The 15585-nt window shown below is 35.5% G+C and overlaps 1 protein-coding gene across 1 annotated transcript; it reads left to right on the top strand.

Moving 5' to 3' along the window:
• The first annotated feature begins 402 nt into the window (after nucleotides 1-402).
• LOC137406290 (IgGFc-binding protein-like) lies at nucleotides 403-5918 on the top strand. Its single transcript, XM_068092839.1, has 7 exons — nucleotides 403-578; nucleotides 999-1117; nucleotides 1503-1656; nucleotides 2491-2660; nucleotides 3157-3282; nucleotides 3694-3876; nucleotides 5251-5918. Exons 1-7 carry the CDS (start codon nucleotides 434-436, stop codon nucleotides 5464-5466), a joined length of 1113 nt encoding a protein of 370 aa, XP_067948940.1. The 5' UTR covers nucleotides 403-433; the 3' UTR covers nucleotides 5467-5918.
• The last annotated feature ends 9667 nt before the right edge of the window (nucleotides 5919-15585 follow it).

Raw genomic sequence — 15585 nt, 5'->3', positions numbered from 1 at the left:
TGAGGAAAAAGAAAAAACTGCTTTCAAAGACTTTCATGTATGAATGCAGTAAAACTACCATACTTTGCAGTAAAACTACCTTATTGACAGTTTTCTATCATGTTCAGATGTTGCTTCTGACAGGCTTCTCTGAAGCTAATAATTTTTCTTCTGTATGCACAGTAGCTCATCAAGCTTATTGCAATAAAATGAATGCAATTAAAATGAATTAAGTACATAATAATACATTTGTCTTGATAAGTTTGTTTTGTTTTCTGCATAATTAAAACCAGACACGGTGAGAATTTGAATTGTAATATTAATTCCTCTTAGTAACACGTTGTTTCAAGCAACTCTAATGGTATTACTTTCTAACCAATGACATCTTCCTGCAGGTGGGTTGCCTTACGACAGAGCGCAGGTTATTGATAACGAAGAGATCCTGAACTTTGGTATGAGACCTGACATTCGCCATCGAGGCTCGAGCGTGAGCTCTAGAGGGATTGTTGTGAGGTCAGAATATCCCATTGATCTCTTCGGATCTAATGAGGAAAAGTTCTCGCATGACTGTTTCTTAACTCTGCCGACAGCGCTGCTTGGTAAGTGTTTGGATCAGTTAAACTTGATAGTTGGTGGAGAGAGACCAGGTGTCTGTGATTGGTTTACGTGCAGAGTTGCTAGTGAATATTCCTATGTCTATGTATATACCCACAAATCACTCCTTAGCCAAGCCCTGAATTGATTTCGTTTTAAAGCAAACCCTATTTCATCGTTGGCTTAGATACTGGCTGACGTTTATAATAAAATAAATGAGTATGGTATAATATAGTAATTTTTTTGACAATTTAGCTGTTGAAGGTTCGATTTATGGTGTTATTGTCAGTACTATTGGACTCATTAGTCAGTACCACTGATAACCCTGTACAGAGTGTGTTAGTTGTACCAGTAATGCAAAAGCTATAATACCTTGTAATTTGCAAGCAGCCTGCATGATATGGTCTATTATCTCTTTATTTTAGGGATGGAGTACTACACAGTGCACAGCTCACCTTCGACCCTTCAGCAGCAGTTTGCCATCACACCGGCTGAGAACGATACAGAAGTAACAGTGCAACTCTCTTCTACGCTAGAAGGAAAGGTATGACAAGTGCAGCTGGCTGATGGTCCTCACTTTATACAAGTCTTTAATCTATCGCGTGTGACAGGCAGCAAACATCTGCTCAATGAACACAACTAAACAGTAGTGTTAACTGCTCTTTAACTTCGTGGGAAAAGAATATCAATTTAAAAATTTGTAAAATTGATAAAGGAAGCGATGAAATTTGGCAGTGTTCCAGTTCAATGAGAGTCGATTAAATGCATTTTTTGACCACAGTCTTTCAGCTATTGGTTGGTGAAACTTGAACACTATTTTTATCATAGTGTTTAACACAACAAATATAACGCAAAGCGAAATTAGAGGTATTTTGCAAGCTTTTTAGACACATTGTAGTTTAATGACTTTGGCTGTAAATTAATTGAAGGTTGAGTTCAACAGGAAAGACTATTATGCCGGAGATATAGTAGAGTTCACCCTTAGCATAGGAGATTCTGCTCAGGTACAAACTAAGGACACGCCTGCACTCGGCCTTTCTGGTACGAGAGTTCGCTCTAACAAGCCCATCGCCCTCTTTTCCGGTAAGTTCCTTGTCTATACGATAGATTGCAATAATTTTAGATATTAGCCAAAGTGATCAAATACGGCTAGTCGTGATATAGTCGTGATATAGTCGTGATATAGTCGTGATATAGTCGTGATATAGTCGTGATATAGTCGTGATATAGTCGTGTTATTTGTTAACGATGGTTATGAGTTATTTGTTAACGATGGTTATGAGTTATTTGTTAACGATGGTTATGAGTTATTTGTTAACGATGGTTATGAGTTATTTGTTAACGATGGCTATGAGTTATTTGTTAACGATGGCTATGAGTTATTTGTTAACGATGGCTATGAGTTATTTGTTAACGATGGCTATGAGTTATTTGTTAACGATGGCTATGAGTTATTTGTTAACGATGGCTATGAGTTATTTGTTAACGATGGCTATGAGTTATTTGTTAACGATGGCTATGAGTTATTTGTTAACGATGGCTATGAGTTATTTGTTAACGATGGCTATGAGTTATTTGTTAACGATGGCTATGAGTTATTTGTTAACGATGGCTATGAGTTATTTGTTAACGATAGCGTAGAGGCGAGGGTGGGTGTGTAGCGTAGAGGCGAGGGTGGGTGTGTAGCGTAGAGGCGAGTATCGGTGTGTAGCGTAGAGGCGAGTATCGGTGTGTAGCGTAGAGGCGAGTATCGGTGTGTAGCGTAGAGGCGAGTATCGGTGTGTAGCGTAGAGGCGAGTATCGGTGTGTAGCGTAGAGGCGAGTATCGGTGTGTAGCGTAGAGGCGAGTATCGGTGTGTAGAGATGAGTGCTGTCAGTTATGTACAGTTGTATTACCGCTGCTTTTCTTGTTGTCAGGCAATGTTCGGACATCCATTTCTCTAGATGGACCAACTCAACACTCTAGAGATCATTTGGTGGAGCAGCTGCTGCCATATCCTCGATGGAGAAACCAATATTATGCTCCCTCTTCACCCATGAGACTTTATGAAGATATCTTTCTATTTTTAAGCAAGGAGAGCACTCGGGTATGCAGATTACACACCTTGGTAGTCATTGGTTCTAACTACTACATTGCCCAGAATTTGAGTTTTCAAAGCATACATGGAATATATAATTAACTTGTCACAAGCCACTTCATCCATAGAATTATTTTGTTCAAAACTCTTGGATTTTATTCCTAGCTGACCGATACACTTCATAATTAGTAATCTACTCTTTTCAATATTTCAGCATTTTTGTTATATACAAATCGCTTTTCATGTAAACTCTAGATGTAAGCAATAACTAATTAAGATGTTTAGGATTTAGGATTTTTCTAGTAACTGCCAGGCTGCGATTAAATAGCAAGATTGTTAACCTGTGTGTCATCAGTTCATTGCATTGGCACTTGCTGTAACCACGAAACTAAGAGTAGACATCTTCTATGCTCAATATAAAGCATGTCAAGCTATTTAGCAGCTCCAGAGTTACCCTGTGTGTCAGTATGCTTTATAGTTTATGTAATTTTACCTGGTGCTTTAGTTGGAGATTGAAAATGAAGCAGGGGAAATAGTAGTGCACTCACTGAAAGCTGTGGAATCGAAGGCTATCAGACTAGATAGTGGAGACTCTCACCACTATGTGTTTACCGCAGAAAAACCCTTTCAGGTAATTTCCTCTTGTGTCTGGTTTGTAAGTGAAGCCACTACTTGTGCACCTCAAAATTTCAGTATCAACTTTACAGTTTCTAAAACCTACATACAAGCGTGTTTGGTTTCCCTCAGGCTTCACCTTTGAATGGGCTGTGTAGGTGGTCCATAGTTCCGATGATAGTCTTGCATCATTGTTAGCTATGTTGATTAGATAAACACTTTGTATTCCATTTAATATATTATTATAGCAAAATGTTCTCTTTATTGTCCGTTATTATGATCATGATTAGCCACTCTGAGGCCTCAAGTTATATCAAATTTATAATTGGGAGAATTTTCACTGCTCTCGTCGTGATTTTGATAGCTGAAATATTGATCTGTAATCAAATGTACTTACCTATCAAATACAGACTCTTTGAATGCGCAGGTGGTGCGACTGACTGCGTCACAGATAAAAGGAAATACCTCGCTGACAGATCCGGCCATGCTGCTACTTTTGCATACTGATTATTGGAAATATCGATACACCTTTGCTCTGCCAGTCTTTACCGGAGGCTCTCATGGAGGAAATTATCAAAATGTAATACAAATAGTCGTTGAGAAGGAGAAGGTGAGGAGTGTTTAATTTTACTTGTGGTTGTTGCAGACATAGGTCAGGGGTCGTGGCGAGTACTGAGGATTTTCTCTACATTAAGTGTAGTTGTATGACTGAGGATTGTCTCTACATCAAGGGTAGTTGTACGACTGAGGATTGTCTCTGCATCAAGTGTAGTTGTATGACTGAGGATTGTCTCTGCATCAAGGGTAGTTGTATGACTGAGGATTGTCTCTACATCAAGTGTAGTTGTGTGACTGAGGATTGTCTACATCAAGGGTAGTTGTATGACTGAGGATTGTCTCTACATTAAGGGTAGTTGTATGACTGAGGATTGTCTCTGCATCAAGGGTAGTTGTATGACTGAGGATTGTCTCTACATCAAGTGTAGTTGTATGACTGAGGATTGTCTCTACATCAAGGGTAGTTGTATGACTGAGGATTGTCTCTACATCAAGTGTAGTTGTGTGACTGAGGATTGTCTCTACATCAAGGGTAGTTGTATGACTGAGGATTGTCTCTACATCAAGGGTAGTTGTATGACTGAGGATTGTCTCTGCATCAAGTGTAGTTGTATGACTGAGGATTGTCTCTACATCAAGTGTAGTTGTATGACTGAGGATTGTCTCTACATCAAGGGTAGTTGTACGACTGAGGATTGTCTCTACATCAAGTGTAGTTGTATGACTGAGGATTGTCTCTACATCAAGTGTAGTTGTATGACTGAGGATTGTCTCTACATCAAGTGTAGTTGTATGACTGAGGGTTGTCTCTGCATCAAGTGTAGTTGTATGACTGAGGATTGTCTCTACATCAAGTGTAGTTGTATGACTGAGGATTGTCTCTACATCAAGTGTAGTTGTATGACTGAGGATTGTCTCTACATCAAGGGTAGTTGTGTGACTGCAAACTAAACAAATAAAACGCTCAAAATCTGTATTTTGTGAAATTTATTTCACTGGCGCTATAAATGGAATACCTTAGATGTTGATGAGTAGTAGCCAGATTATACACCATTGTGTTACCATTATGCTAATATCTGCCATATATAAGCGTAACTTTAGTATTTGATTTTGCTCTAGTTTTTATAACTGAAAATCATTAACGACAGTTTGATGAATTGTTGCCTTCTCGTAGAATTGCTTTAGTTTTCGAAAGTAATTCCTAAACATAAATGCATAGACTTAACAAGCACTAATGCTATGATTTTAAACTGGCAGTCTAGTCTAAATGTATAGCAATTCCCAAAATTATGTAATGATTTTGGTAATTGTCAAGCTATCAAATAACGGCTCTTCGAATGCACAGGTGGTGCGCATTTATTAAAATCTAGCTTGTCACCTAACGTCTTGTTGGCAGCATTTGAAATTAAGATGGTTATTATTACAGAGAGCAGGAATTCAAATGAATGACAGAGTCATCAAATCAAGTTGGAATATATTCGGCAGCACAAACTATGCCACAACAAACATACAGCTGGAACATACCCGCCAAGTCACTTTGCACCACAAAGACAATGCCCTTTTCATGGTATACCTCTATGGTGCTGCCGATAAGGAAAGCTATGCAATGCCCTGCGGCATCACACTAAGATCGTGGCTTTAAGTCGATTACTTCACTCTAGTCTCCTGTTTTGCTGCTATTTTGCGAATTCTTATCACCGGGTTTTGTTTTTTGTTTTTATTAAATGTTATTTCAAAACTATTTTGCGTGAGGTACTTTGTCAAACAAACTCAACTGATTTATCACAAGTAATGCTGTGATACAAACAAGAGTGTCTGTTTATTTAGTTATCTGTTGTCGTGCATCTAGAAGCGTTACAAATCTAGATTTAAAGTAGTGGGTCTTTGCTGATATCTGAATGAGTCTCACGTAACAGACAATGTTTGCTGCTATCTGAATGAGTCTCACGTAACAGACAATGTTTGCTGATATCTGAATGAGTCTCACATAACAGACAATGTTTACTTCAATTTTGTTAAATGTAAATGAATAATCGGCTGAACACCTAAACAGGAAAAATTCTCATCTATCAAATAAAAACATTTCATGAGTTCGTTGAGCAATGTCTTAAGAATAATTAATGTATTATCACGCTGCTGTATAGAATTCTGTACATTTTCAGCTTGACATCCTCTTTATTTAACATTATGCAGCTGCTGACGCGTAGCGCTGGAGTCGTAAGGTTAGCCATTACGCAGAGTCTCATTTTAGTTAGCCGTTAGAGAAAGTGGAAAGCCAGTTATATTCAAAAGCAAGTGGATGTCATTGACATGACACTATCGATATACAAGTGTACATGTAAATGTAATTTATCTGAATACAAGGGTAAATATGATTTATTACCGTACAAGTGTACATGTAAATTTAATTTATCTATATACCATGGTAAATGTGATTCATTAACATACAATTGTGCATGTATATGTAATTTATTTGTATACAAGTGCAAAAGTGATTTGTTAACATACTAGTGTATATGTAATTGATAACATACAAGTGCATATGGGATTTTTTAACATACAAGTGACTTTCTATACATACAAGACTTTTTATACACTATCAACATACAAGTGTACATATATATATGTAATTGATTTATACACAAGTGTAAATTTCATTTGTTAACATACAAGTATATGTATGTAACCTATTAACATGAAAGTGAACATATAATTTATTATCACACAAGTGTACGTATAATTTATTAACATACAAGTGTAAACATGCATTTTATTAATTATTATACAAGTTTATATGTAATTTGTTAACACGAAAATGCACATGTAATTTATTAACATACAAGTGTACATGTAATTGATTAACATACATGTGCATGTGAATTATTAACATGAAAGTGATACTTTTTATACATACAAGACTGTTTATACACTAACAACAGACAAGTGTACATATATATATGTAATTGATCTATACACAAGTGTAAATTTCATTTGTTAACATACAAGTATATGTATGTAACCTATTAACATAAAAGTGAACATATAATTTATTATCACACAAGTGTATGTATAATTTATTAACATACAAGTGTAAACATGCATTTTATAAATTATTATACAAGTTTATATGTAATTTGTTAACACGAAAATGCACATGTAATTTATTAACATACAAGTGTACATGTAATTGATTAACATACAAGTGTACATGTAATTTATTAACAAACAAGTGTACATGTAATTTATTAACAAACAAGTGTACATGTAAATTCTTAACATACAAGTGTACATGTAATTTATTAACATAAAAGTGTACATGTAAATTATTAACATACAAGTGTACATGTAATTTATTAACAAACAAGTGTACATGTAATTTATTAACAAACAAGTGTACATGTAATTTATTAACAAACAAGTGTACATGTAAATTATTAACATACAAGTGTACATGTAATTTATTAACAAACAAGTGTACATGTAATTTATTAACATACATGTGTACATGTAATTTATTAACATACAAGTGTACATGTGATTTATTAACAAACAAGTGTACATGTAGTTTGTTAACATAAAAAAGCATATGTAACATGTGTACATGTAATTTATTAACATATAGGTGATACGATCAGTTGGACACATAACAGAGATCTTAGACTTGTCTCTAGAATTCACAGCTCATCTCTAGAATCGTTAGACATGCGACATGCATAGTATTTCACATCAGAAAGTGTTATGAGGACTTGTGAAGGTAGCGCAATTACCATATAGGCAAATTACTTAATTGTCATAAACAAATAAAAACTCTGTTTGTCTTGAATTTTGATTATCATTTAGGGTAAGTAATATGAACATAAAAATTGGTAAGTCAGTCCTCAATTGGTGAAATTTGAGTTGAAACAATTGTTGAAATGTTGCAACGTAAGACTGTTTATAGAAACACACAGCACTGCGATCTTGGCCATGTCAGTCATGATGTAGGTAGTACCTGTCGCCGAAAGAATAAATACATATTGGAGAAAAGAAACTTTATTCAACTATAATCGCTCCATTGAAATATTGAAATTTGTTAAATTTCCAAAAAGTCAAGCAATAAGAGGTTTTTTGTCATCATGCTAGGGCAACCAGACTTTGAGCAAGATGAACACCTAGCCAGAACTTGGACTGACAGAAAAGTGCTGACTCTTTGACAACCTTATTAGCAGTACCTTCGCAACACGTCATAGAGTAGCTATCCTCTTTGTGTTGTTGTAGAGACAGGCGGGAGCAGGTATCCTGTGTTTTGTGATGCAAGGCTTTCCTGGAAACTGTAGTCATGAAAATGCACTCTTATTACCCAGAATTTCAAGTGCCAAAATCAACAGCTAAATATTTGTAATATTGAAAGCGCATTATAAATTATTGAGCTGGCAGTTGAGCAAGATCTCCCTTGAGGAGCCTTTGTTGAGCTGAATAGTGATGGTCAGATGAAGTTGTCTCTTTACTGAGAGTTATACATAGGGTGTGGAGGGAGTGCCCCGCCCTCGCATGACAAACAATCTCATGCTAAACACACTTCAAGAGTGCTGCTTTAAGCTATCCTTAAAAAATACTCCATGAAAAGTATACCTACATTTTATCACGCTAATATTATAGTTTATCAAGTATGAATACAAAATAATTGTAGAGAATCTTCTACAAAAGGTGAAGTATCACCACTTGTGTATACAATCTGTCCTTAGCCAAGGTGACCGGATCACGCCTGTGATAACACCTTGGTAGTCCTTGATGCTTTGGGTTGGTTGGCGTTGCTGGGAGTTTTTATTGGCTGATGGCGACAATAGTGTCTCGACTGGTATTACCCGTTAGCTCGGCTTTCGTGGTCGGTTTTTTAGAACCTTACAGTGTGTCACAAATTACTTCTCTGTATTAAAACTTTTTTAAGTTACAACATTTATATCAGCCAGCTGGAATGGCAAACCAAAGACTTCATGGAGTTCAGTAAATGAATAAATGTCATTAAACGACAATCTACACGTACATCTACTCAGTTACCGCTATCAGTGAATCTACTCGCGTCATTCTCGCTTGCCTGGGTCACTAGCAAACTCGAAAACTGACATAATAATGATAATTCACTTTGACTCGAGTTCGAAATGCTTTATAATTAATTCCCATCTAGTCAAGCATGTACTAAATAAAATAGATAATAAATAACTATTAAACTCTTTCTTACCTCGTGTCATTTTGATTTATCATACACATGTAATTAATTTATGTCACCTCTGTAACTTCCCATTGCTGACATCAGTTTTTCGCAATCATCACTTTTCAATAAAATAAAAATTGCACTCATAAACTTATCTTCCACCACAATAGGGTTCAGACTAAAGACTTTCATATCAACCAACTTTTATCACATAAAGACAATACTGTATTGAATACAATAGGATTAGACTAGCTGTCTTAATATCTCGATATTTTGATTTCCAGACAAACAACATTAGAATTGAGAGACTATGACTAAACATTTGAAAGTTTCAATTTTAATATTAAAACTAGATGCATTCTAGAGACTTCCTTATGTGTTTTGTTTGTTCTAATTATTCATGAAATAATTCTTTACCCAAAAAAATTTTCTGATCTGAGAGACACTAATTCATATACATTATTGTGAACCTGAACATGAGTGAGGAGAGTTATGAGCTTATTGCTCTACGAGCTCATTACTAACTGTAAAATGGTATGTCCGATCAAATAACCCTGTTGGCTATATATTACCCCTTCCTAAACACCATGACTACTGTGTGCTGCAAGAGGCCTCCCGTCTAACTATATATTGATGAGTTAGCACAGAATAAGGAATCAACTCTTCAATAACATCTTTACTCTCAACTACCCACTCATAAATAACTTAGATAACCTTTTCCCAGCAGACTGTTTGTCTCTTAGCAACTTTCACAAACAACCAAATAAATATTGAAGTGGCTAGAATTTGTAGCGACAGCAGAGCGCAAATCTCGCAGACTGGGTAGGCAGCAAGTTTTTTCCTTCCAACAACCGAAACGTCAGCAATATACGATGATGCAAGGTAATGCGTGCATACGTGTATCTATAATATGAAAAATGAAATAGTGTGCAATAGCAGATGCTTTTTGGAAAGTTGTGGCTGGTTTTTAGTGATAGTCTGCTTTAAAAGATAGACAGGCAGCCTAACAGCGAAATATGTGAAACATTCGCATCAATTTTTTTCTATGCAAAGTTGGTGAGATTGTTACAAGTGAATGTATGTTATACAATTTAGTTTTTGAGAATTTTTAATATATGCCTGAAAGTTTTTATACACTGAATGGCAATGAGGATAACCTCTATGCAGTTGACAGGCTTCAACAGGTGCTTGAGCAGAAGTGTAACTTTCAGTATGTCTTGGCTTTGACAAATCATATTACATATTTTATTTTCATGAAAGATTTTTGGCAAAAGGATACAATTAGTGAGATGGAGCTGTGAAAAGGAAAATCTTGGAACAAAATAAGTTGCAGTATATTTTGCCTGCAACAAGATAAACATTTGGTGATTACTTTTTGTCAAATAATCAACACTCTGACTACACATACCAACACTGTTTGAGACATTTACCTAACATTTAACTTCTCTCCAACTCGAGTTATGCAGATGTCCTGTAAGTGATAGTTTGACCAACAATATATTCACTGTAATAGCCTGCATGTAATCAAAAATACATGCAGTTTCATTTACTGTTTCTAGAAAGAGGCAACCTGTTCTTCCTTCTCTGTTTTCTGACCTTTGGCTTTTGGCATCAAACAACTGCTGAAGAACTTCTCGCAGACTTGACTCAAGTCAGCTCATTGCAGCTACAACAAACTGTGACTGCCATTGTCAAACACCCAAATGAAACAGACGCATTTTTAGCCCTGATAGGTGACAAATTAGCTGCAGTGTACCCAAACGGCAGTATTAATTATTTGTCTGGAGGTTCAGGCAAAGAAGAAGGTGACCTGTCAGAGAGCGAGTTTAAGGAACCTACAGATATAGTGAAGATAGGAGCTGATCTCTATGCTATTGCGGATTCAGGCAATAATCAGGTTAAACTGAACTGGACTAGCCAAACTACTAGTGTCCTTTTTTCTGGTAGGTGGTTCCAGATATTACTCTCAATATTCAAGAAAACTTAATTTGCGTTTCTACATTTTTGCTTGATGACAAAGAAATCAAAATAATGGTAGCAGAGGAACTCCTGTTGTTGAGTTTTCTCCTGGTCTCCTAAAGTTTATTTTAATCCTAGTATGAACTGAGATTCAATGAGGTAGAATATTTAAGTTTTTATTAAGGTTTAAAAACTTTGTAATCAAGCTGATTGTATTCATCATAAACAAGGGATTATTGTTTGTCAGTCAAATTACATTTTTTAGTTTATTGAAGGTTTTGGCTCTCAAGTAATAAAAAACTAAAGGAATTAAAATTGTTTTAACTTTGAAGCATAAATCTGATTAATAATATTACAGGGTAGCTCTATTAGTACTGTTCACACCTCTAGCTTCAGAGTCACACATTTAGTCCTAGAGTCACACATACAGTCATAAAGTTTCACATATAGACTTAGGATGCACATATAACCCTAGAGTCACCCGCTTAGCCTTAAAGCCATGGTTTTAACCATGGATTTACTCGAATAGCCCTAGCGGCACACAATTATTTTTAGAGTCACACATAATTGTAGCTCTAGAATCACACATCTAGCCCTAGAGTCCCACCTCTAGCCATAGAGGAACCCGTATAGCCATAAAGTCACAGAGCTTACCCTAGAGTCACCAAAGTAACCACAGAATCCCAAACCTAGCCCTAACATTAAGCTTCGGGGTCACACATCTAGCACTATAGAGTATAGATATACACAGCTAGCACTAGATATACACAGCTAGCACTATAGAGTATAGATATAGACAGCTAGCACTATAGAGTATAGATATAGACAGCTAGCACTATAGAGTATAGATATACACAGCTAGCACTATAGAGTATAGATATACACATCTAGCACTATAGAGTATAGATATACACAGCTAGCACTATAGAGTATAGATATACACAGCTAGCACTATAGAGTATAGATATACACAGCTAGCACTATAGAGTATAGATATACACATCTAGCACTATAGAGTATAGATATACACAGCTAGCACTAGATATACACAGCTAGCACTATAGAGTATAGATATACACATCTAGCACTATAGAGTATAGATATACACATCTAGCACTATAGAGTATAGATATACACAGCTAGCACTAGATATACACAGCTAGCCATGGAGACACACATGCAGCCCTAAAGTCACACATGTTAGATTTTTGTTCATGTCTAATCAGAAAGCCTGAACAAATGCCTACATTTTTTTGGCTTTCTAGAACTATTTCTACAAATCTTAAAAATATTTATTTTTGGCTGTGATAAATGTTTCCATTTGTTTTATCGCAGTTTGGAGGAAACAGAGATAGAAGTGTTAAACATTTTGTGCACGAGTTATGCAAACAAAAAAATACATTGTTTACATTATATTTAGCAAACGGATAAAAAAAACAATTTCAGTCATTTTTTTCTACCAACTATAATATAGAATGAGCAATCACTTTCATTTTATTGAGAAACTTCAACACTCATATTATTAATCTGCTACTGGTCACTACTTGGAAAAATCCCAAATTGCAAAAACGTGTCAACACGCCAAAATTTTTTCCAGAATATAAAATTAATCATTAGAACTTTTAATGTAATGAGAAATTTGGAGCCATAACTGTTGTCAGTGTTTACAAGTATATATTAACATATTTTAATGCATTTTGTACGGAGTCAAAGACCAAAGTTACAAAGGGTGCATCTTTCAGGATGAATTCTGTTGTTTTTGACAGCAATAAGGGTTGAGTCTTTCTCACAGTACTTGAACAAAGATAATCAATTTTTACAATTCTTAACAAAGTCGACAGCGTTAAATATAATGCATGATTTTCAGGAAATAGATTCCGTATAAACTTTTTATAAATGATTTTTCTTAAATTTAGCAGTAATTGAACTCAACATAAATTTTAGGGTAAAAGTTATCATTTATTTTTTCATGTTTTTTGGCCTAATGCTATCCTTAAATCCTCTCTGGCATGAACCTGTTGTATATGGTTGTAATATCACATTGCAGAGGACGCAGTGTGCCACATTAATGACTTTGAAGATCCATGGTACTTGGTGGTAGATTGGAAAATCAAGGCACTCTTCGTAAGCTATGACCATAACGATATAGTGAAGGTAAGCTCACTGATGCATTTACACAGATGACAGCAGAGAGATAAATAAAACAAATCTAGACAAATATAGACAAATTAAAACAAATTTAGACAAATTTAGACATATATAAACAATATAGACAAATATAGACATAAATAGACAAATGTAGACAAATATAGATATATAGACATATATAAATAGATATAGACAGATATAGACAGATATAGACAGATATAGACAGATATAGACAGATATAGACAGATATAGACAGATATAGACAGATATAGACAGATATAGACAGATATAGACAGATATAGACATATATAGACAGATATAGACAGATATAAACATCTCAACCTAACCTATCATTGGACTGAGTTAGGTATACAAACTCTTCTGCTGTCTGGTGTTTCCCCATTTTGTTACAAAAATGGTGAAAATTGGTAAACTAGTACATCTGCAACTTTTTGTTATTGAAAAGATTTGCAGGCAAGTGTGGCAGCAATAACAAGTTGATAAAGAATGGAGTTGATAAAAAGAATTACAGTCAAACATGGATAACTCGTCCACGGATAGCTCGAACACATGGTTAATTCGAACATTTCCTTTGGTCCGTTCCCACGTAATGATAAATTGCTATAGATAACTCGAACTCAACACTGTTAATTCGAACTGTTTTTTTGCCCAACAGCTACCGAAACGGTTGTTTTCGCTTTAGAAAATCACTTTATTCAGAGCCATAGAGGTAAACTTCATCTTTTCGTAATTCATAAGCGTCGTTATTACCACCATCGGCAAAATATTTTTGTCAACGACTTTTCTAAAAGTTTGGTGAAATTTGATTTATACTGCAATACGATGAATAGCACGGGCTAGCCGGATCACGCGCGCAAGAATTTTCGCCACGCACATACAAAACAAAAATCGCATGTTGTTTTGTATGTGCATGGCGAAAATCCTTGAGTGCGTGACTCGGCTAGCCCGTGATGAATAGTTTTCCGACGTTGATTCCGTGTTGAATCAACGTCGGAATGTTGAATGTTTAAAACGTCTTAAAAAATGTTGTAATTAAACGTATACGTTGTCTGAGCTACAAAAAACTATTCATCGTTTGACCTAAACACAGAATACGTGTGTACATTCAATAAGTATCTATTAAAAAAGCGTGAGTGATATAGAATGTACCGTAAAACCTCGTAAAACTTCTAATTGAACTGCCTCGGAGTGTTGCTCTTAACGAATCCCAGGTAAAGTAAGGTAATCTGCATAAACTTCAAGAAAAAACGGCAAAATTGATCGTGGGTAAAACCCCAAAAGAAAAAAATGTCTTTTCTTTTGAGCATTTCAACAACGATCAAGTTTTGCCAATGTCCATCTGAAAAACGTCCTGGCAATAACATCACCTCAAACAACAAACCAATCTCAAGTGATAGAAAAATCTCTATACTTTTTCATGAAAATGATTTAAACTTTACATTAGAAGCATTTAATTTGAAACAAGCCATTTGTGCTTTTGATTTATATTATAGTTTGTATATGTACATGTATTTACTAATAAATAAGTAAATATATGGACTTGTGACAGTGCTCTGATAACTTGAATGCTCTGATAATTCGAACACTTTTGCTCGGTCCCTTGAAGTTCGAGTTATCCATGTTTGACTGTATTTGGAATGAGCCAGATAGAAAAACTCAGAAACAGAGAAAAATTGACTGGAAGAGAGGGAGAAAGAAAAATAAAGATATCTCACTCTTTCAGCCTTCCATTCTCCACTACTTTTTTCTAACTGTGTTTCCCCCAATTTTTCCTGGCAATTTTACAACACATTAAGATATACTACTATCATCTTCTTGATTGGCACATGAATATTAGTTAGTAGTTACTATTTTGTATACACACAAGTGAGCATCGCTGCCACATTACTGGAGTGCAAATCCCAACCAAACAAGTTTCTGTGAGCAATTAGATTATACTATGACTGTACTTATATAGAAGTATATATCTCAGTTTAAAGTATAGAAAGTACTATAAAGGTTTTGTGGGACCTTCGCTTTTCCTCCACTAGTACAAGACTCGGTGCATGAGTTTATACATATATTTCTGCTTAGTTCAAAAGTTGTACAAGTATGATCAAGTAACAGGCAATGAACAGGTCCAGAGCAGCTCTGCTCTTTTACATAGATGTTCGAACTTATATAGCTAGTAAGCTCCCCCTCCGTTTTACTTGGCTGAACCTGGCACGGCTCTGTTCGGCTCGGCTCAGTCTTAACTCTAAACGGCTCTGGCTTGGCTGGGCTTGGCTCTGACCTCATTATTCTGCCTGACTGAGCACAGCCCAGCTTGGCTTAGCTCAGCCCTAAGCTTAGTTCTCAGTGAATCACATTCCACAACAGTACTTCAGTAATCATACCAACACTTCTTGTCAGGCAGAATTAAAAAGTGTTATGAAGAAAAACTGTGTAAAGTAGGTACAGTGG

Source organism: Watersipora subatra, chromosome 10 (assembly GCF_963576615.1).
Source record: "Watersipora subatra chromosome 10, tzWatSuba1.1, whole genome shotgun sequence".
Classification (NCBI taxonomy): Eukaryota; Metazoa; Bryozoa; class Gymnolaemata; order Cheilostomatida; family Watersiporidae; genus Watersipora; species Watersipora subatra.
This window is presented reverse-complemented; position numbering and strand designations above follow the sequence as displayed.